General features: G+C 36.4%; 2 protein-coding genes across 3 annotated transcripts in view; one reads left to right on the top strand and one right to left on the bottom strand.

The window, feature by feature from the left end:
- Window positions 1–8,186, top strand: part of LOC110033187 (GABA transporter 1) — a 9,753-nt gene extending 1,567 nt beyond the window's left edge. Inside the window, exons 3-7 of the mRNA XM_020737093.1 lie at window positions 4,599–4,696; window positions 4,926–5,112; window positions 6,292–6,422; window positions 7,459–7,695; window positions 7,766–8,186. Of these exons, the coding sequence (XP_020592752.1) occupies window positions 4,599–4,696; window positions 4,926–5,112; window positions 6,292–6,422; window positions 7,459–7,695; window positions 7,766–8,146 (1,034 nt within the window). The 3' untranslated portion in view covers window positions 8,147–8,186. The remainder of the gene's footprint in view (window positions 1–4,598; window positions 4,697–4,925; window positions 5,113–6,291; window positions 6,423–7,458; window positions 7,696–7,765) is intronic.
- Window positions 8,187–11,367: 3,181 nt separating this feature from the next.
- Window positions 11,368–22,469, bottom strand: LOC110033188 (probable serine/threonine-protein kinase PBL7). Of its 2 annotated transcripts, none has more exons than XM_020737095.1 (6): window positions 21,866–22,469; window positions 20,089–20,330; window positions 13,570–13,934; window positions 13,341–13,473; window positions 11,763–11,852; window positions 11,368–11,682 (listed from the first exon to the last, which is right to left on the bottom strand). In XM_020737095.1, exons 1-6 carry the CDS (start codon window positions 22,179–22,181, stop codon window positions 11,578–11,580), a joined length of 1,251 nt encoding a protein of 416 aa, XP_020592754.1. In that variant the 5' UTR covers window positions 22,182–22,469; the 3' UTR covers window positions 11,368–11,577. The 2 variants fall into 2 exon arrangements, with proteins under 2 accessions (XP_020592754.1, XP_020592753.1); XM_020737094.1 differs by having other exon boundaries at window positions 13,341–13,476.
- Between the last annotated feature and the right edge of the window lie 813 nt (window positions 22,470–23,282).

The following is a 23,282-nucleotide window of genomic DNA, read 5'->3' on the forward strand; positions in this document are numbered from 1 at the left end:
ATACATACATACATACACATACATACATACATACATACATACATATATACACATACATACATATACATACATACATACATATATATACATACATACATATATATATATATATATATGAAATAATTGAAAAAAAAATCAGAACTCAATTAAATGCTTGTAAATCATAAATGCTTCCTTGTGTGATTTGTGTCGGTAGTCATCCACAAGGAAAGTTTTGGCCGGTTTCAATCTTCCTCTTGCGTCTTTAAATTTTGTTTATTTAAGACAAAAGTTGAATTTTTAATATTTTTATTAGTTTCTTTAATTTAAAAAATACATGATACGTTTTCATGTGTGAGAAAATTTTTTACATGCGGTGTTGACCGGATGTCCAGACGACACTTCGGATGCAGCCATGCATGTTGTGTGTCACAGGGCAATTCATCTGGATAATGGTCTGGACGTGCGGTGTTGACCGAATGTCTAGACAACAGTTAGGATGCAGCTACGCCCGATGTGTGTCACAGGACGATTCATCTAGATCGTCGTCCGGATGTGCAGCTACTGCATATAATAATTTATCGATATTAGTTTCTTAAATATTAGTTATCAAGAAAATGAAGAAAGAATAATCACTCAATGATATGCTTGCAAGTTATAATTCAAGTTATGCAATGAAGTCAATTTGGGCTATTTTCTCTCTCTATCTCTCTCACTTTACATATATATATATATATTTTGACAGCTGGGGCACGTTGTGGAAAGGTCAAACTAGGGTTTTTTTTATGGAAGAATTAATTAATGTAGTATTGTTTTATTGGCATTCCTCTCGTAAAAAAATATTAAAAATAAGAAAAAAGATATTAATTAAAAATATATATTGTAAGAATAGTTAATTAAATTTTTACATATCAAAAGGGTGCCTCCATTGGAGATCTAATGATGAAAAAGAGAAGAATAAAATGGTGAGAAATCTACTGTAAAGATATTGTGAGACCCATCAAACCTGACGAGCTGTCAATAAGGTTAAAACTAACCAAGTCAAAAGGCAGGCAAGATGCCGAGAGATCCAAGTTTAAGTGATTCGATTAGAAACAAGAAAAGTGAGCACCCGAGCCATCCACAGCAAGAAAAGCTGACTCGATTCGGTAAGCTATCCACAATTGAGCAAACTCAATGGAAAAACCAACTCCGCAAGATATCTTTGACCAGCCAACAAAGTCCTAGGACTCCTTACCATGGATCGAAGAAAGTCAACCAGACTAGATTAACCAACTAAATCCACCGACCAAGATCAACCGACCGAGCTGACCAAATATAGACAAATCACTAAGCTTAGTTGGTCAAGCCAGTAAACAAAATTGTGATAAGTTATCACTTGTAAAATACCAAAAATACCCCTGTACATACCATCTCAAAATCGTGATAAGAATGTAAATTCACTATTGTATCATAGACTTTATAAATAAAGGATACATTTGATGAAGAGAAAATAATACTGCATTTCACCCCCATCTCTCTCTCTCTCTCTCTCTCTTCCTCTTCATTGATTCCCTGCATTTCACCCCCATCTCTCTCTCTCTCTCTCTTCCTCTTCATTGATTCTCTATTCATCGGGTGTGATTCATGGATAATCTCAGATTCAATATCTTAAAAGATGCAGTGAGCGTGGGTCATACCCCCAACAAGAAGAGAAGTAATGTGAGGAGAAAATGGTCACATAATAGAGAGATCGACGACAACATGGAGCACACCAAAGAGTCTGTGGTTCGATTGATCCAAGATCTGCACGATCAAATTTTAGAAATGATCAGATGTGTGTTAAATCAGGAGCAAGAACAACAGCCTTGATAAGATGTTTCGTCGACAAATGGTAGGAGAGTCGCTCAGGCTTGGAGAGAGAGATAACAAAACCCAGTATCTTGACAACCCTGGGTTCGTACCGGTCGATCGACATCGAGCCGAGTGTATTGAAGCCTCTTACCAGCCATAAAATGCATTCTTCTAGCAGAACTTTGATGTCGAGCAACCAGATTAATTCAAGATTCCAATACTTGAATCTTATAAAGGACATACGGATCTGGTCGATCACATCGCCTCTTTCGAGCCGATTGTAAATCTTTTAAATATCAACTATGCATGGAGGTGCTGACATATTTTCACCATGCTGAGGAACCCTCATGTGATTCAAAGGATTACCACAGGGAGCGTTCACAAATTTCAAGGGAACTTTGGTCACACAATTTACTAGTGCTAAAAAACCCTAGAAGAGCTCACAGGGTCTTCTATGATTTCGTCAGGGACAGAGTGAGACCCAACGTGCCTTCTCACTAATTTCAAGAAAGAAATGATCGAGGTTCTTAATTTAGAACACATGGTCGCTAATGAGGCTATCACATAAGTATTGAAAGAAAGATTTTTTGTCAAGCGGTGGGATTACAGTGACCAAAGACACTAGCCAGGCCTCACGGGTGACCCAAAAGCTTGATGGAAGAATTAAAAACACAACTCTCTTGCACTGAAACAACCATTTGCAACTGGTCCTCCGAAGCCACTAACTAGAAATCTTGCGGGGAGTACTGAGGTTCCATTAGTATAACACATAACGACGACACATTAAAAGACAGGAAAAACAAGCAGAAGAGAAGTGCCCTCAAAACCTAGACCTCAAAATATATAAGAGAAACATAGGAAGTCCAACCATCACACATGAGTAAAAACAAAGAATAGACGATTTTTTTCGTAATAACTTAACAGTAGAATTATAATGACATAATAAACAAGGCAAATAAAATATTTTTATTCAAAAAATGACATTCAAACTACAACAATATGCTCGAAGTTCAGTTTGAGGAGGTAAAGTACTTTGCAAGAGGATTGAACCGCTTTTAGCCGAGACATCTCCTATTCTAAGCAGGCTCCAATACAAAAATTCCCCTTTGAACCAAAAATTACTCAATCAATCTGACTCGGCCTGTGCCTGAAAAACTAGAGATCTCTCCCGATTGTCCGACAGCTCCCGATGAAGGGTTGTCGCCATATCTTCCACCTTCTTCGTATGAGTCAGCAGCTCATGCATCTTCAGACCGTGTTGAATACTTGTTGATCGAGCAAAATAATTTTTAGTCTCGTCTAGAAGACTAGCAAAAGATACAAGGAACATTCTAGCCCCTTCAACATTTTTCTCACACGTCTTCGGGAGAGGTGTCGAATTGTCGAGGAGATTGACTTAACCAACCTCGCCTAACGCTTGGTCTATGTTCACTGGCTGCATGTCATAGTTGGATCATCTACACCGAGAGACATTGTAAATAAAAAAATATTTCGAAAGATCAGATCCGACAAATACGGATAAAATTCCATCGTATCCAGAAACTGAATAAAATCAGATATTGCAAATAACTTGGTAAGCTCAATATGGAGCACTTGTGAAAGTGACAGAAGAACGCTAGAAGTCAATTGAGTGACTTGGTCAATCAGAGGGTCTGAAACTACAACAAAAGGTTGAGTGGTTGGATCAAGTATCGGGCTGATTAACTATATGTTCCTTCGCGTCGTGCTAAGGATTGAATCCTGACTTGAACTGACAAAGTGAGTGCAATCATGTACCTCTTTATGATGGTCTTCTTCATTTTCTCACCCTATGGATGGTCCCATTCTTTCAATTTCTCGCATATGGAGTGAATAAAATTTTTGGTAGGGATATCATCATGGAATTTTGTCAATTTGTCCATCGCAACGCCTAAAACACGAAAGCCAACGGACTCTAACAGAGGAATGCTTGTATCATATTAGGCATGAGAAGGAGTCCCACGTTATTATTAATAAGAATCAAACTCTCTGAAATCAAGGGTGTTCGATCATTTGGTCATTAATTAAAATTGAATGAGATTTAGTTTTGCATTTAATTCTTTTATTTTTGTCGCAACGTTACTTTCAAGAAATAAGATAATCAATGAAATATGTATATAAAAAAATGCCTACATTGATCTTATAGGGAACTATTGGTCTAAAAGAGAAAAATGTGATGGAGCTAGATCCACTGCAAAGAGATGTTGAGACCCACCTAACCGAACGAGCCAAGCCATACGAGTCAAGTCAACCAGACCAAAACGAACCAAGCCAAAAAGCTGACAAGAAGGCAGTCGAGCAATTTGAGTGTAAGCCGTTCGACCGGAAACAGGACAAGTGACTGTCCGAGCCTATCACATAGTGGAGCCGACTCGATGGAAGAGCTACCTCCATAAGGTATCTTCCACTACCTGACAAACCCAAATACTCCTTACCAATACTTAGATAGACCACAAAAAATAGCTATATATTTACCCCTCTGAAAAGGATTAAACAATCCCTAACATGCACTTCTTGATGATCATATTGTCATTAATATCAATGACTAATAGTTTGTTGCTAACCACCTAATAAAATTAATTAAGAAAAAACTAAGCTTATAAGATTTTAAATAACATATTCAATCCATACATGTGTAAATATTAAAGCTTAGATGTTAGATATGTAAATTCATAGCGGTATATATGTAAAATAAAATATTTTCTTCGAGCCAACAAATAAAATACCATTATAGAATTAGGTCATATTGCGTTGCATGTTTATTGTAGGTCCTGCGTGGGCACGCTATTACATTGGTCCAATTCAGTTCTTGGTATGCTTTGGCGCCGTCGTTGGTAACATTCTACTCGGGGGACAAACCATGAAGGTAAATTCTATCTATATTACACACAAAATTTAATTTTTTATCGTATGTTTGCCAGTTCGAATCACACGTATTATTATTTGGGCTCAAATTTCTCGAAAAAAATAATTTTATTCGCATTTAATTTCGATTTACTTTGAGCTACGGGATGATATGAGTAAGCCACGAGTCGTTCCGAGCCACACGTGACATCAAAAATTAATGTTGTTCGTATATAAATTTTATTTTGCAGTCTATTTATTTGATAGAGAAGGCTGATGGAACAATGAAGCTCTACGAATTTGTGGCATTATTTGGGGCCTTTATGCTAATTTTGGCGCAGGTGCCATCATTTCATGCTCTTAGGCACATTAATCTGATCTCTCTCCTCCTTTGCCTGTCCTACAGTGCTTGTGCCACCGCAGGATCTATATACATTGGTGAGTGGGCATTTACATGCATGCCACCCAATTTCTGTGCATTTGCATATCTAACATTTAAGTTTTACTCTTTTTTTGCATTTATACCATCCAAATATTTCACATCATATCAGAAATGTTATCATTTTAACTTTCAAAAAAGTGAAATGCTTGTTATCATGGAAAAAGATTACATCAGGACTCCGAACGTAGAGCTACGTTCTGATTGGAATATTTCGCTGTGTTATAGGAATATTTCATCTGCGTTATTTGTAAAAAATAAAGTATTATTCAAGTATTATATGATGTTATTTGATTATTTTGCGGTGTTATTAGAATATTTCCCCGCGTTATTTCCTACATTACTTGATTTTATGTTGTGTTATTCGACATATTTCATGTGTTGTTTCAATTTCAACAATGTTATTGAAAGAACACAGCCCCAAATCAAGTAACGCGGGGGAATATTTCAATAACACTTCAGCGCCAAATCAAGTAACGCGGGGGAATATTCTAATAGCACAACAAAATAATTAATCAAGTAACGCGGGGGAATATTTCAATAATACTTTAACCCGTAAATTAATCGAATAACATTATATAATACCGAATAACACTTCATTTTTTATAAATAACACAGATGAAATATTTCTGTAACACAGCGAGATATTTCTAACTATTTCAATCTGAATGTAGCTCTACGTTCGGAGTCCTGATGTAATATTTCTATAGGTACGGTGGTGTGCATGTAAAAAATTAAAATTTATGCTTGTGATATGTAATACATGAGAAGTGAGTGGTTAATAAGTTCATGGTATATTTTTACATATATATCATCTTATATTTAAATGAAAATGTGTATTTTTTTTCTTAAAAGTTAAAATGATGATATTTTTAAAGTGATATGAATCTTTGGGTGATATAATTACATAGGAATTTGGTGATGTTTTTAATTTTAATTTTAATTAAAATCAGTGAAAAATTAAATAATATTTTATATTACATGCCATTCATCTTTTCAAAAATAACCTTATATTGGGAAATTTACATATATACAACATAATTTTTATATATTTACATGTATAATACCTAAAATTTGATACTTATACTTATAACAAATACTAAAATTGTGATATTTAGGAGTTTGATATGTAAATGCATAAAAGTTGTATGATATAGATGTAAATACTCATTTTGCAGGACACTCCTCTCATGCTCCCCATAGAGACTACTCTCTTCCAAGTGATCGGCAAGACCTTGTCTTTGGAGTATTCAATGCTATTGCTATCATTGCAACGAGTTATGGGAACGGAATCATCCCAGAAATCCAAGTAAGTGTCGAAATAGTTCACAAATTCTTTAAATTAGAAGTGAAATAATTCTCGCAGAGAACTATTAGAGCTTAATTTTAAAATTATTAGTTGTTATTTTGACACTTTTATAAACTCTATGACTAACTCTTTACTTTTTTTTTCTTAATATTTATATTTCAAATGAGTGGTCAGAGGCTGTTAGACAAGCCTCCAGTCACATCTAAAATGTCTGACAATTTAAGTACCACCTCCTTAAGACCAATTGCGCTAGAGAAGATTCAAACTCCCGACCTGAGGGGTATTATACCTTGGATGCCAACCAACTGGCTGGGATACATGACACATTTTTTTCAATATATATATATATATATAAGAGAATGGTCGGAAGCTATTATGTGAGCTTTCAATCACCCTCATGTGCCTAACTATTTGAGGACCACCCTCACTACCAGCAAATTGGCCAGAGGAGAATTCAAACCCATGACCCGAGGGGACTTACGACATTCAAAGAGGCTATATAAAATTAATTTAGGTTAAAATTTCCTTAATTAAATTTCATTAAGATACATTTTATAATTATCGACTTTGCTACATTATCATCATACTCTAACAATGCGAAAAATAAAGAATAAAAATAAATAAACAAATAAATAAAAAGTGGGAATGATTTACACGTATACAAGCCTAAATTTTAATTTTTACATATCACGTTGTTTTATACATGATAAAAGTTAAAATAGTGATATTTTTTGTGAGATGAGAAAAATTTTTATGGTATAAATGTATAAAATAAAATTTAAGTTTTAGATATGTATATACATAAGAGTTGGGTATTTATGTAAATAAAGTGTAAAAATAGTCCTTACACATTACACGAGGTCTTTTTAGTTTCATAGTTTATAGAAGCAACTAAATACTCAAATAGTTGGACTATTATAACTCAATTTTAAAATAGGTAAAATGGATGGCAGAGGGGAGTTTATCTGTAAATAGAAAAGTTTAGGTAGACTTTTATGTAATTGCCCCTAAAAAATGTGAAACTGTTGTACTACAGGCAACGGCAGCTCCCCCAGTGCAAGGCAAAATGTTCAAGGGGCTCTGCCTCTGCTACGCGGTGGCGGCGGCCACCTTCTTCACCGTCGCCATCTCCGGCTACTGGGCCTTCGGAAACCTAGCAGAGGGCACCATTCTCTCCAACTTCATCGCCCCCAATGGCCGACCATTAGTCCCCAAATGGTTCCTCCTCATGACCAACATCTTCACAATTCTCCAACTCTCCGCCGTTGCAGTCGTAAGCCCTAATCAGATCAGTTCATCTAGGGTTATACGATCCGACTGTATTCGACTAATTGTTGCTGCAGGTATACTTGCAGCCGACGAACGAGGTGCTGGAAGGGCTTTTCGCCGATCCGAAGAAGGAGCAGTACTCTGCTCGCAATGTGGTTCCGAGAATAGTTTTCCGGTCGATTTCGGTGGGGGCGGCGACGGTGATCGCGGCGATGCTTCCATTTTTCGGTGACATTAATGCGGTGATCGGAGCTTTTGGATTCTTGCCTTTGGATTTTGTGGTGCCGGCGGTGGTCTATATTGTCACTTTCCGGCCGTCGATGAGGGGGGCGGTTTTCTGGACTAATGCTGTGATAGCTGTAGTTTTTTCGGTGCTTGCCGTCTTGGCGTCTGTTGCAGCTGTGAGGCAGATAGTGTTGGATGCGAAGAGCTATAAGCTGTTTGCGAATGTTTGATGATTATGGGAAGGAGAAGGAGAGGGTGGAGAAGCTCCGATTTTGATTCATTTCTCTTCTGGCTGACACTCTCATAGCTCCAGTTTGTAAGGCCTCGTTTTGGAGAAAAATATTATGTTTTTCATCCAGATAGATGTGGATCGCATTGCACGGTACATTTGGTAGTGCGGTGAGATTCATGCCATCGTCCACACATTCAATTTACCGGACATAATATTTTCTCCTCATATTAATGATTTCAATATAATTGTCCATTGATATAGTCATTTGTTGGGAAGAATAGAATATGCTTAGAAAGTAGGGATAATTACATACAAAGCGCATGAAACATTGCTATTTAGAAAATCAACATTCATGTGATTTTTTGAACTATTGAATTGATGTATTTACATGTACCATAATTAAACCATTGGAAATTTGATTGAAATGAAAAATATTTGTTGGGTTTTATCGTGATTTTTGTTTTTTGAGTGATAATTTGAAAAATGGATGAAAGAGGGCGCTGTTTTGCAATTTGCTATGCTTTGAGCGCTGTGTATATAATTGCTTCTAAAAAATATAGTTATCATTGCATATTTGAACTTGTTAGGGTTAGGGTTAGGGATTTTTCTTTGGCATGCAAAGAAATTGGAGGTCTATATTAGACGCAAGATTACAAGGCCAATTTAATCATTTGTTGGTTATTATTGTGGGGTATAAATAAAGTTTATATGTTTAGGGTTATGTTATGTGATTGTTGTGTTGAATTTTATGGTTAGGGTTTGAGAGAGAATTGTCTGCCTCTAAAATTATAGGTTTATTATGTATTCGGAATTGTATAGTTTTGATTTGGTACCGTTGGAATAAAATTTATTATTGCTACCCTAATTATGGAGAAACTTTTCCCGTTAGTATCGGTCTACTGGCTGAGCGATGATAAGCTGGGGTGACCATTGATGAATTTCAGGCCCCCTCTATTCAATTTTGATGTGGTATCTTTTATCATAATGAGGCTTATCAAGTTGACCATTTATCTCATCTAAGAGAGAGAAAGGCAATTGAACGCTTTAACTGTACTTTTTAAATTTATATCACCAAAAAAAACAAAAAAAAGAAAGAAATGATCCCAAACAAGCGCTTAGGTTTTGAGAGACTATATTTTGAGGGAAAGTGAAATTTTTCAAATTTATTAGTTGAGTTAATTTGTTTTTTTAGGATAATAGTAAAATTTTTAGAAAAAATTCGTGTGAAGATAAGTCAACAAATACAACGAAGATCATAAACATGAGAAACACAAGTTTATGTGGCTCAGTAGTTTCACCTATCCAAAATAGCATAAAGATAAAATATTTTAGTGGCATTTAGATACATACTACCCAATTCCTATGTATTTGCATATCTAACACCTAACTTTACTTTTTTACTTTTATACCACCCAAATCTTCCATATCACATAAAAAATACTTCATTTTAGTTTTTAAAATGTGAAATACACCTTTTTATGCATAAGTAAAGTGACATGTATAAAAAAACGTAGTTTTTGTGTTAGATATGTAAATACATAAAAATGGAGTGGTATGTAAACACGATTATTTGCTACAAAGATGAGGGTTGGACATAAAGAAGAAGATATTGTTTCTATTATCAGTACTCTTTTATTTTTTACTTTTGTGTTGAATCCTTTTACGATGTATGGTTCATATTGTTCTTGAGCTAATAGAAGCAGGAAGAGACTTTGTTTTGGGAGGAGTATTGAAAAAAAAAAGAATGGGATGGATGTCCCCTTCTCCCCTAAACCTCAATTCTTAATTTGTAGTAAGAGATTGAACCAAAGAGGAAAAAGTGACCCCCCCCCCCCCCCCCAAAGTGAGAGGCGCTTGAATTCATATCTATATTCCTCTGGTCCGTCCTCTTTGTTGCCCCCCCTGGCAGGAGAAGAAAAAAAGGAATAAAAAATAACATTGACCGTGTGATATAAGACCCATCCATGATGTCCTCGCGAGATAGTGTTGTAGTTGTCAGATGACTTTTAAATAGACACGGATGCATGTCTGTCATTCGGTGATGTTCTTCATGCCAGTTGTTTGCAAATTTTGAGGATAGTTATGGAGCTCTCGACATATCACTTCATCAATTAAACCTTGCAAATTAGTTTAGGAAGGGCATATTACTTCGACAAGCAAGCTCTGCAGATCAATTTGGCAAACAAGCTCGATAGGTCAGTTCAACAAGCAAACTCTCCAGGTGAAGGTGATGAGCTTTTTTGTTAAAGAGAAGATTGAACCTTCTTGGCCAACGAAGTCTGCTAATGTATGCTTCGACCCGTAAAAGCTGCTTATGAGTATACAATATGAATCCAAACTAGAGCTTATAAATGCCATGTCTGAAAGCTCTTCTTGATGTAATTGAAATTACTAACTTCTCTTTCTTTTCGAAGAATCGGAACATCTAACTTTTGAGATCACTCTAAAACTCACTTCTCTTGCTCTCTCAATTGGCAATCCCCTTTCCTCTCTCTTTCCCCCACTTCTCTCTATTTTAATTGGGGGAATTTACATACATACCACACACTTTTTATGGATTTACATATTTCACACCTAAAGTTTGATATTTACATTTATAACACCTTGGTGATATAAATCTATGTTTATAAATATGTGCATTTGATTTTCAAAAAGTTAGTAAAAGTGATGTTTTTGATATGATGTTGCAGATTTGAGTGCTATGAATATAAATATTAAAGCTTAAGTTTCATATGTAAACACATAAAAATTGTGCGGTATGTATGTAAATGTCCCTTTTATTTGTTGTTATTGTTGTAGCATACCAAATCTTTTTTTGTAAGGCTCCATTTATAGTGGCAACAAGGAATTAGTTTATAGAGATGAATCTATTATAAACTTTTCCAGATATTAAAAGTATTTCAAAGTCAGCAAAACATCACACAAATGTTATTCAAAATTTTAACATCAATACAAAATATCTAAACCATTCTCTAAGACCACAAAAATAATCCAGTCAGAGATTTGTATTTAAGTAGATGATTCGGCCATATTTTATCTAGTTATTCTGATTTTGTTCCCATACCATGTTGCATTAATCAAAACCCCATTTCTTCTTATTTTTCATCGATTACACCGTTAAGCAACATACTTTCTTACTTTTCAAACCATTTCACACTCTTAAAGGAGAACATTTCGAGAACATTTCTTTTACAAGACACTTTTACAAGACAAAATGAATTTATGCAATAAACAGCACTATAGCTCTGAAATATATACCTGAAATATTCACTTTTTTCCATAAAACTTAACTATTCTGCAAATTATTAATCTTTCATTTTTCTCATCAAATTTGGGACATTGCTTCTTCCTATTGCCATTTTCAATACGAAATCAAACAGAACGATGCTTACCAAATTATAATCGATGCTCGATCTTCCTTAAATCGGTTCAGCTTGAGCTTTTCACTAGAGGAATCAGCGACTGCACCACATCGGTGATGAGGGGCCGATAATCTGCTTCGGATTGAATACACACAGCAGCAATGGCAGCAACCTATTTCAAATGTTGAAGGAGGTAACGGTGGATAAACCACAGCGAGTTTAAACAAATTGAATGTTGTTTTCTAGTTTTACCTGAATCAGTTCTTTCTTTGAGTACTGGCCTTGAAGAGCTGGATCCACCATTTCCACCACTTTTTCTCTATTTGTTAGTCTTGGTAGAGCCTAGAAAAGAAGATGCCATTTATAGTTGCAGATTAAAATTGCTTCCATATTTTTTTTGCATAATCATCTTATATTTAAATTTTGGAAGTTTTAGGTACATACCACACAATTCCTATGTATTTACGTGCATACGACATACACATTTATAGGACTTATCCATGAAAATGTGTATTTCATTTTTTAGAAGTTAGTAATAGTTGTATTTTTGGTGTGATATGAAAGACGTTATTGTTATAAATGTAAAAATTCAAAGTTTAGGTGCTAGTTATGTAAATACATAGGAATTTTGTGGTGTGTATCTGAATTCCCCTTAAAATTACATTCTTTTCTCAACATAATCATATCATACTTAAACTTTGGTTGATTTACATGCATACAACACAATTCCTATGTTTTTCCATATCTAATTCCTAAACTTCAATTTGTTAACATTTATAGCATTTCATCTTTGCATGACAACGTGCATTGAAGAAAACAGTTAAGAATAGTGATATTTTTTACGAGATATGAAAGATTTGAGATTATAATTGTAAAACTTCAAAGTTTAGGTGCTAGATATGTAAATACATAGGAATTGTGTGGCGTGTTGTAAGTGCCCCTTAAATTTTTGTGAGAGCTGGATCCACCATTTCCATCACTTTTTCTCTATCTGTTAATATTGATAGAACCTATACAATATGATGCCATTGATAGTTGCAGATTAAATTTAAATTAAATTTACATCATTTCTCAACATAATGATCTCATATTTAAAATTTTGAAGATTTCAATTCCAATGCATCTCCATATCTAACACGTAAACTTTGATTTGTTATCATTTATAGCACTTCAACCATGCATAAAAATGTTTATTTTAAAAAACGTTATGGGCATTTACATGCATAGCACACAAATTCTTTTGTATTTACATATCTCACATCTAAACTTTCATATTTGCACGCATAGAACTCAAATGTTTAATACCAGATCAAAAATAACACTTACCACTTTAAAAGTGAAATCCACCTTTTCATGCATAGGTTTAACGCACTGAAGTGCTATATATTTAAATATGAAAGTATAGGTATGAGATATGTAAATACATTAGAATTGTGTGCTACATATGTACATTTCTCAAGAAGTTAATAATAGTGGTATTTTTGATATGATGTGAAAGATTTCAATGTTATAAATGTAAAAATTCAAAGTTCAAGTGTTAGATATGTAAAATACCTAGGAATTGTGTGGTGTGTATGTAAATACTACATAAATTTTGTTAGCATATTTTTCATGATTTAAATGCTGAGAAGTTGGTCAGTAAATGACAGTAGTTATTCACCACGGAAAGGTTTTAGTGTTATAAATGTAAAAAATCAAAGTTTAGGTGTTAGATATGTAAATACATAGGAATTGTGTGGTGTATATGTAAATGTCCTTAAAATTTTGTCAGCATTTTTCTCCTGATTTAAATGCTGTGCAGTTAGTGAGCAAAGGATAATAGTTAGTCACCCAGGAAACAAGAACATGTTCTCCTTGTGGTCTTCTGATATCAACAGGTACTCTTCCTGTCAAAAGCTCAAGAAGAACAACTCCATAGCTGTAAACATCTGATTTTGTTGTTAGCTTTCCAGTCAATGCATAGCTGCTGTATGAACAGATCGATCAGGTATTCTTCGATAACTTAGTAGCCATTATTCATATTTATTTTGAAATATTGGATGAAAAGCAGAAAACTCACTCCGGGGCGACATATCCGGTGGTGCCGAGGGCCCTAGTCTTTGCATGGCCGGAATACGATACTTTAGCACCGAAGTTATGGTCTAATAGTATGTTGCTGCTCTTGAAGTCTTTGTGAATGATGGCGGGGACGGAGTGTTCGTGGAGAAACTCGAGGCCTCGAGCGCAGTCGAGGGCGATCCTTAGACGTGTCTTCCAGTCGAGCAGCCGCTGTGGTTTATCCATCTGATCTGTTGTGGAATGGAGATGGTGATGCAGGCAGGCGTTGGGCATGTCCTCAAAGACAAGCAGGCGGTGGTGCTGATCGGCGCAATAGCCAAGCAAGCCAACCAAGTAGCGAGATTGCAGTCGGCTCAACAGGTCCACCTGCATCAAGTTTAACAAGGTAGTTTTACAGGCATAAGATTCAATTCTTATGTATTTGCATATCTAACACGCAAATTTCAATTTTTACACATTTAACTTGCTACCTTAAATATACATGAAATTGTGAATTTCATTTTTTTTAAAGTTAAAATGGTGATATTTTTTATGTGATATAAATGATTTAGGTGTAATAACTGTAAATAAGTAAAGTTTAGTCTTAGATATGTTAATAAGTAGGAGTTGGATGATATGTATTGACGCCAGGGCTATGGAGGACCAACCGGTCCTCAAAGGAAGGGGGACTGCCGCTCCTCTCTTCCCCTTCTTTTTCCCCTTTCCTCTCTTCCTTTTCCTTTCTTTCCTTCCTAGCACTTTCCTATTTGAAAGTCTTTCCTAAAATATGAAATCCTGATTATATTTTATTCTGCTTTCTTATTTTAAAATTTTTCTTGTTTTAAGTCCTTTCTAAAATCTAAATTTTGATAACTTTATTTACCCTCCCCTAAATCTTATTTTCCCTCACTTTATTTCCTTTCATAAATCTGAAATCCTGATTTGATTGTTCTTTGTTTACCCTTCCCCTAAATCCCTCACTTTATTTCCATTTCAAAATCTAGCCACCATAGCCCCCTCTTCCACTGTTGCCAGCACTGCCTCTTCCCTCAGGACTCCTTCCAACCGCTGTCTTCCTTGTTAACCACATACCAACAACCTTTCAAGCTCCTCCCTGCCCCTAGCCGACCCTCTTGGCAGCCCGCCAGCCTTGCAACCCTCTTTGGTTCCTTCCCTGTAGACCACAACCTCCGTTGTCCTTGACAATGTCGCTCCAATAACATACCGACAAACTCTCATTGTAGGCCACAACGATCGCTACCCTTCCAAGCTTCCTCCAATTGCGGTTCAACACCCATACCCTCACTGATTTGCTGCCCATCTCTTCCACAGTAGCGAGACACCTCTCTGGCATTCATCGCAACTGCTTGTCTTGCACCACCTCTCGGGCTCCCTCATCGTCAGGCTTCTTGTGTCTTCTTTTGTCGAGTTTTTATTTCTAATCATTTGTTTTATGCTTTTGTTTTGTATGTTATCCTTCTTTCTTTCGAGTCATTGTTGTAACCGTCTTTTAAGTTATTCATAAATTTGTGTCCTGTGTTGTGGTTTGGGTTAATTCCGATATTATTTGATATCATAGCTGACCCAACCCTAGTCCCATCCCAGCACCCGCCCCTACCCAATTCACCACAACAAAATATTTTTTTTCTTTTTTTTTGTGTTATTTTCTTTTTTTGTTCTTTCTTTTCTTTCCTTCCAAATATCTCAAACACTAACCATGCCACCAAGAAGATTTATGCCCGAGCCTACCTGGGACAAGATACGATAAGAGCTTCATCTTCTTCAGCAGAAGCTTATGGATATTGAAGAGGAAATCCAGTGGGAGGTTACCCTCTGCCGTGATCTAGAAGGTCGAAGGAAAGAACGAGAAAAATCTGAAGATGAAGCGAGAAACACAATGTCAGTTCCTATCAACTTACTACAACCAAAAGTTGCAGTTCGAAGTGGAGGGACCGTAGCTCCAAACGACCCCTCTTGCTAATATCCAACAAAACCAATCTGCAAGTCTGTAATAGCCAGGAGATGTTGCAAGTGCCATGGATTTGGACACGTTGAAGCAGAATGCATAATTAAGGGAGTGATTTACTTTACCGAGCAGGGCTTCATTGAAAAGTTGGGTAAAGACACTGCAGCCACTGAAGAACAGTTCGGATGATAATTTTCATCTGATGACGTCTTCTCCCGTAGAACTCCCGTGTTCGTGGATACATGCAATGCCTTTCCTCTATGTGCTCAAGAGGAACATGCAACTTTTGATGAGATTGTGGTTTATGCTCTCCTAGAAGATGAAAAACTTTTTATTGAGACATGCACAAATCATGCAGATCCGAAGATGTCAGAACATAAAATTTTAGTGCATGTTCTTAATAACGACTAGCATCATGGGCGACTACTCTTCCAAACCTCATCCCCGAGTGTTCCACATGAAGAGATGAAATGCTAGTGTGAAGCTCTTGTTCTTGGAACACATCAGAAGATGTCGGTTCTCCAAAACTTAAAAGAGTCAGAGGGAAGACCCAAAAGATAACAAGAATTACCCATCAACCAAACTCTTGCAAATCCTCAACCTCGTTGAGACCCAACTTGTCATAGATGAGAAACATATGAGATATTTACTTGTTCAGAATTTGGCTCAGGAGAACATACATGGTAGTGCACCTTCGGCTCAAATCATGCCAAACTAAAACGGATCAATAGGTAGGTATGCTCGCACATGAGGAAAACTCCTCAGATGCTTTGGTAGACGGTGCAGTCGCCAGTGGGGTCTAGGGGTGGCTGACAACAACATGGTAGCTTCAACCTTTGAGTCGAAGCTCCTCCAACCTCAGGAGACTCACGCGGGGGCTATGGAGGATCGATCTGTCCTCAAAGGGTGTGGGGCTACCACTCCTCTCTTCCCCTTTTCTTTCCCCTTTCCTTTCTTCCGTTCTCTTTCTTTCCTTCCTAGGACTTTCCTATTTTAAATCATTTCTTAAAATCTGAAATTATGGTTATATTTTATTCTTATTTCTTATTTTAAAACCTTTCCTATTTTAAGTCATTTCTAAAATCTGAATTTTGATTACTTCATCTACCCTTTCCCTAAATCTGATTTTCCCTTACTTTATTTCCTTACCTAAATCTGAATTTCTGATTTGATTCTTCTTTCTTATCTTAAGTATTGCCTAGAATAAAGTCTCATCATCATTATAAATAAGGATGGTGTGCTTAGAGTTAGGAGTCTTGTTTTTTATCTATGAATTCAGGTTTTAGCCTTGATATTTTCCCTTTGAGGTCTGTATCCGACGTCGAGGTAGTGCTATAGTCGTCCCTCGTCCGAGGTGGTGATCATCTTCAAGGGTCTGAGTGGTGCTCCGGTCGTAGCTCGACTCTGATGAGACATTTATCTTACCATATTTTCGTTTCTCTGCTGCTATTTCAGAATCCAGCCACCACAACCCCTTCTTCAACTGCTGCCAACCACCTTCTTACTTCCGTCCAGCCACCACAACCCCTCTTCCACTGCTGCCAGCATTGCTCCTTCCCTCAGGACTCCTTCCAACTACTATCTTCCTCGTTAACCACCTACCAACAACCCTTTGAGCTCCTTCTTGCCCCTGGCCGACCCTTCCAGTAGCCTGCCAACCTTGCTACCCCTTCGGTTACTTTACTGTAGACCACAACCACCGCTGTCCTTGACAATGTCGCTCCAACAACAGACCAACAAACTCTCCCTTCCCTGTAGGCCACAACCATCGCTGCGCTTCCAAGCTTCCTCCAGTTGCGGTTCAACGCCCCTACCCTCGTTGATTTGCTACCCATCCCTTCAACAACGGTAAGACACCTCTCCGGCCCTCACCGCAACCGCATGCCTTGCATCACCGCTCGGGCTCCCTCCTCACCAAGCTTGTTGTGTCTTCTTTTATCCAGTCTTGATTTTTAATTCTTTGTTTTAAGGTTTTATTTTGTGTATTGTCTTTCTTTCGTTTGATTCATTATTTTAACTGTCTTTTAAGTTATTAATAAATTTGTGTCTTACGTCTTGGTTTGGGTTAACTCCGGTATCATGTATGTGTTAAATTTTTTAAGATGTAGGGTCCCATATTATTTGTGAGTTTATACAACCCGATACAGATCCTGTTTTTAGGAGGAATGTATGGGAGAAAAGGATGGATGTATGGCTAAAACTCATATTTCTGTATCTATATTTTTCTCAAAATCCCCAGGCTATCGGGAATGGCTTAAAGAAACGACCTCTGCTTCTCGGTAATGAGAGAAATTGGTTAAGTCAGGACCGACCTTCGCCTGGGGGTCCTTTGTGCCTCACATTTAGGGAGTAATTTCTTAAGTTTCAGGATGAGTGCAACCAATTTGTCCTCGAGGCCTTAGCTCTCATATAGGAAGGAGTTTATGTATGAGTAAGATGCCAAGTGATTGGAGGAAGTGGTTCTCCTGCATTTGTACGAAGAGTCAGTGGAAGATCCCAACCGAACTAATGTAGTTCGAAGGAGAGATGCATAGTGCGCTTCCGATGACTCCTAATGAGGATGCATGTTACCAGGCTCTGAAGAATATAGAGATTGATGTCTAGCGATACACTTTGTCTGGATTCTTGAAAAAAATGTTGAAGGGTAAGCGTCTTGCTTTTAACTCTTCTCACTTTAGAGTTTGCGGTACTTGTGGTTTGGTGATGATTAATTGGCCATCCTTCTATTTTAGTCACGAAAGTAGGTGAAGAATATAGAACGACTGGCTCCATATCTGATCATATTGCGCCGATTATGCACCTCCCACTAGCTCTTGATGTTGTCGGTCCTACAACGCTAATGGGTAGTGTTGCGGAGGAAATGGAGATTGAAGAAGAGGATCCTGCTTTGCGTCGTCATCGTTAGGTAGCATGATCCTTCAGAAAGACCAATGACTGAGTTCTGATAATAGAAGGGCACACGACAGATCCTTCAGAAAGACCAATGACTGAGCCTGCCGCGGAATGCGAAGGGTAGGCCATTTTAGACAAAAATGTGATTATGTTGGTACTCACCCCAAGGAACAATGAACTGGCCACGAGAAGAAGAGGCGAATGGTTCTGTCTGAAACTACTCCTTCTGCAATAGTTTCTTGGGGCACCGCCGACATGGGGGGTCAAATTTTCCTTGCAAATCATGATAGGACCAGAGTGTTGGTTGATTTGAGCTAAGAATGGCATCCTACGAGAGGATACTTGTTGAGAGCATTTCACTTCGGTCCGGTGATCAACTCGGGTTTACTGAGAGAAACAATGCAAAGTATTAAGCTCGAAGATCACTGATGGCAAATATGCTGACTGAGTTGCAATGAGCGTATTCTTTCGCTCTGGCTCAACACTCTTGCAAAGGAGAAGAGAGTTTGATTCAGTCCGTGAGGGAATTGAAAGTAGAGATTGCACTCCAAGATGTTGCACTGGTTGAGCAACAAACAAAAAATGGTGGCACGCAGATAGGAAAAAGGTCGGCTACAAGCTAAAATAGCCGAGGAGGCTGAGTGGAGAAGGGCTCTCGAAAGTAAGTAAAGGAGCTGACTGGCGATAAGATGAGGCTCCAACAAGAGGTAATTCCAGGTGAATTGACTTTTAATGATTATGAAAAACAACATCTCTTATTTATGATGCAGATGAGAGGGCAAAAAAACTTGTTAAAAGAAATGTTGCATTGGATGAGTAGATGAAGAGAGTCAAGAGAGTTGTGAAGAGGTTGGAATGCTTCAGGGAGAAGTTGCCCAATTAAAGAAACAGTTGAGGATAGGTGAACTAAAGAGTTCTTGAGTACCATCACTAGTATTCCATCGTATGATGACCTCTGTACTCATTATTATAAGTTATATAAAAATGTTAATGTATAAATATATTTATTAAAAATTATAAAATATAAAATATGACTTAAAAGTTGATATATAATAGAAAAAAAATATTGTACTATACATAACTTGAAAGATATATATTTAGGGTAACCTGCATATTATAATTTTGAACAATTTTTAATATTTTATTGTAATAATTAAAAACTTAAAAATTGCAAAAAAACCCTTCAAATTTACTTCAGTGCTTCGAAGCGCCTCTCAGTGAAGCGAACCTGGCTTGACGGCTCAGCTCTTCGCTTCATTTTGCTCGTGAAGCGCACTTAACATTGCATGCATGCCATACAATTCTTATCTACTTACAAATCTACCACCCAAAATTTAATATGTACACTTATACCACCTTGGCATCATAAATCTCTGCATGACAATGTGCTTGTGGTGTTTTTGATGTGATGTTAAAAGATTTGAGCGGCACACATGCATATATATATATGAATGTTTAGGTGGTTAGATATGTGATTAGATAAGAATAGTGTGGTATATATGTAAATGCCCCTTTATTTTATAAACATTGTTATGATTAATGCACTTCAGATTATCAGCTGTATATATAACCCATTATATCTCCATATTATTATGTGAATTTATATAGCATTTTTCTAAAGAATACCTATCTTGAACTGAAATTTCACAAATAACCAAAAAAAAAAAAAGAATTAGCTCTTACCTCCATTCTGAATTCTTTTTCTTCTTGCTTTCCTGCAACTTGCAGAAGCTGGACGGCAGCTGCAGTTCCATCACTCATAACTCCTCTGTACAGCACCCCAAGTCCTCCATTACCAATGAAATTTCTCTCACTGAAGCCATTGGTGGCCATCTCAAGCTCCCTGTAAGTAAAAACCTGAACCCCCTTTCTTCTCCCTTGTGGTGCAAAGCTCAATTTACTCCCATAGATGCAACTCCTCACATCTTTCTCCAAACAAATAAAACTGGATCAGTATGTCAGAGAGCGCAGGGGTGTTAAAAAGTAGGGATAATTATATACAGATCATCCGAAACATTGGTATTTATAGATTAACCATTCAGGTGATTTTTTTGAACTGCTGAATTGATATGTTTACGTGTGCCACGATCGAACTATTGATAATTTATATACATAGCATACAATTCTTATGCATTTACATATCTCACACCCAAATATTCATATTTACTCACGTACCACTTATTTCTTTCTCATCACATCAAATCTACCACAAATTATTACTATTCATGACTGAAATTCACCTTTTCATGCATAGATAGAGTGGTACGTGCGTCAATATGAATATTTCAGTGTGAGATATGTAAGCGCATAAGAATTGCGTGCTATGTATGTAAATGCCCCAAATGAAAAATATGGGTTGGGGTTTTCCATTGAATTTTGATATTTGAGTGAGAATTCAAAAAAATGGATGAAAGAGTTGGGTTAATTTGTAAATAGCAAGTTTCAGATGGTTTGTATGTAATTGCCCTAAAAAATATTAGAGAAATTTATATGCATACCACACAATTCTTATGTATTTACAGATCTAACATCCAAAATTTTATACTTGCATTCATGATACTTTGGTGTGATAAACCAATATATGAGAAGATGTATTTTGTTTTTAAAAAATAGGTGATAGTCAATCCTAATAAAAATAATTGGTCTTTGAGATTAGATGATGCATTATGGACTTACATAACTGATTATAAAACACCTATAAGAATGCCTCCATACTGGCTCATATTTGGCAAAGCTCGTCACTTGCTAGTGAAATTAGAACATAAAACTTATTGGGTTGTTAAATAGTTCAATTACAATATGAAAGATGAGGGTGTGAAAAAATTACTACAATTAAATGAACTCGATGAGATTAGAAAAGAATCTTATGAAATGCGAGAATTTATAAAACGAAAATGAAGAAATGACTGCCAAAAGATTCTTAGAAAAGATTTTGAGCCTGGACATGAGGTTTATTTTTTATTTGATATTAAAAATTTGATCGCTAAATTATGTAAATATTGAAGATAGATACGAAAATAAATTAAATTATGTGGTATGTGTAAATGCCCCAAAATATTGATATAAAATATAGTTAAAATTTTATAAAATTCAAGAGTTAAAAATGCAAATATTTTAAGATAATCCAAGAAGCATGTCTCTCTTTATTATTGCAAGTGATTTCTTATCTGAAACAAGTAAAGCTTAAGCTAAGCAGAGCTCAAACTTTCTATTTACATTCAAACCCAGAAATTCTCATGTATTCATATATCTAACCTCCAAACTTTAATTATTACATGTATATCACGCAAATCTTTCATATCACATCAAAAATACCTCCATCCTAACTTATAAAAAGTGAAATATACCTTGTTCATGCATAAGGAGGGTGACAAGTATGTAAAAAACTGAAGTATAGGTGTTAAGATATGTAAATACAAAAGAAATAAGTGGTATGTATGCAAATCTTTACAACTCATACCTGGACTATATCCAAGTCCATCTATCTTGCCATTAGGACTGCATCTAGTAACCTGCTTAATCTCATCAAAGCTGTTCTCCCTGAAGCTGTTTCCACCATTAGCTTTCCCTCTCGCTCGACGCAGAACAAGCAGAAGCAGGAAGACTAGCACGAGAACCCCGCCAGCAACGACTGGCAAGACGACAGCCACAGCACATTTTGATCCACGAACTGATTCTCGCTGCTGTTGTTTGTGGCTGCGAAGGCGAAGAAAAGGCGGCGGCGGCGGTGCCGGCGGTGCCGGCGGAGCTTCCCTCTCAGATTCCATGGCTGCCATGAAGGAGAAGAGAAGATGAAGTTGGTCCTCAAAGAGCACTACTGGCTCTCGTGAGCTCCTTTTATGATAGTGTTGTTTTGGGTGAAAGGTAATGTTGTTGGAAGCTTCTGCAGTCACCAATGGCGATGGGCTGTGGATGAAAAAGCTTAGCGCTGCTTTTGTTGGGAGTTCTGTACAGTAATAACGGCAAAGCAACTGAAAGTTATTGAAGTCATATGTCTTTTAGTCTTTTTTATCATTTTGTTGGTGAAGATATAGATTTTTTTTAAGGGATAATTACATACAAACCACCGGAAATATTGATATTTACAAATTGGCCACTCGGTGATTTTTTTGAACCACCGAACTAATCTATTTACGCGCAACACGCTTAAACCATTGAGAATTTGATAAAGTTTAAAAATATGGGTTGGGATTTTACTACAAATTTTGATATTTGATTGAAAATTTGAAAAATGGATGAAAGAGGGTGGTTGATTCGTAAATAGGAAGTTTCGGGTGGTCTGGATGCATACCACTAAATTCTTATGTTCTTACATTTGGAACACCTAAATTTCAATTTTTACATACACGCCCCTTAATATGCTTGAAAAAGATGTTTTTTACCTTCTAAAAGTTAAAATGATGGCATTTTGATGTGGTATGAAAGATTTAGGTGGTATTAATGCAAAAATATGGTTAGGTGTCAGGTATGTAAATGCATAGAAATTGAGGGGTATGCATGTAAATAACCCCCATTGTTTTTCTCATGGAGTTCATGTGGGAAGGTCAACTTTATAATTAAAGTATGAGTTGGTTAGGGAGTTCTTACCAAGGTATAGTAGCATTAATTTTTATGTCCCAACAGGGAAATTTACATACATACCCCAAAATTCTTATGTATTTACATACTAACACCTAAAATTTGATATTTATAGTTATAACCTTGGGTGTTATAAACCAATGCATGAGAATGTGTATTTCACTTCTAAAAGACTAGTAAAAGCGGTATTTTTTATATGTTGTTAACAATTTGAGGGTTTTGTATGTAAATATAGAAGTTTTGGGTTTAGATATGTAAATACATAAGAATTGCATGATATTTATTTAAATGCCCATTTA

Source organism: Phalaenopsis equestris, unplaced genomic scaffold (assembly GCF_001263595.1).
Source record: "Phalaenopsis equestris unplaced genomic scaffold, ASM126359v1 Scaffold001111, whole genome shotgun sequence".
Lineage (NCBI taxonomy): Eukaryota > Viridiplantae > Streptophyta > Magnoliopsida > Asparagales > Orchidaceae > Phalaenopsis > Phalaenopsis equestris.

Bases quoted from the DNA above. Each gene is read 5' to 3' on its own strand.
- LOC110033188 (XM_020737094.1), bottom strand. From the start codon at position 22,181: ATGGCAGCCATGGAATCTGAGAGGGAAGCTCCGCCGGCACCGCCGGCA. The intron at 20,331-21,865 runs GTATGAGTTGTA...GTTTGGAGAAAG, and splicing joins TGGACTTGGATATAGTCCAG to ATGTGAGGAGTTGCATCTAT. The intron at 11,683-11,762 runs GTAAAACTAGAA...CATTTGAAATAG, and splicing joins CAAAGAAAGAACTGATTCAG to GTTGCTGCCATTGCTGCTGT.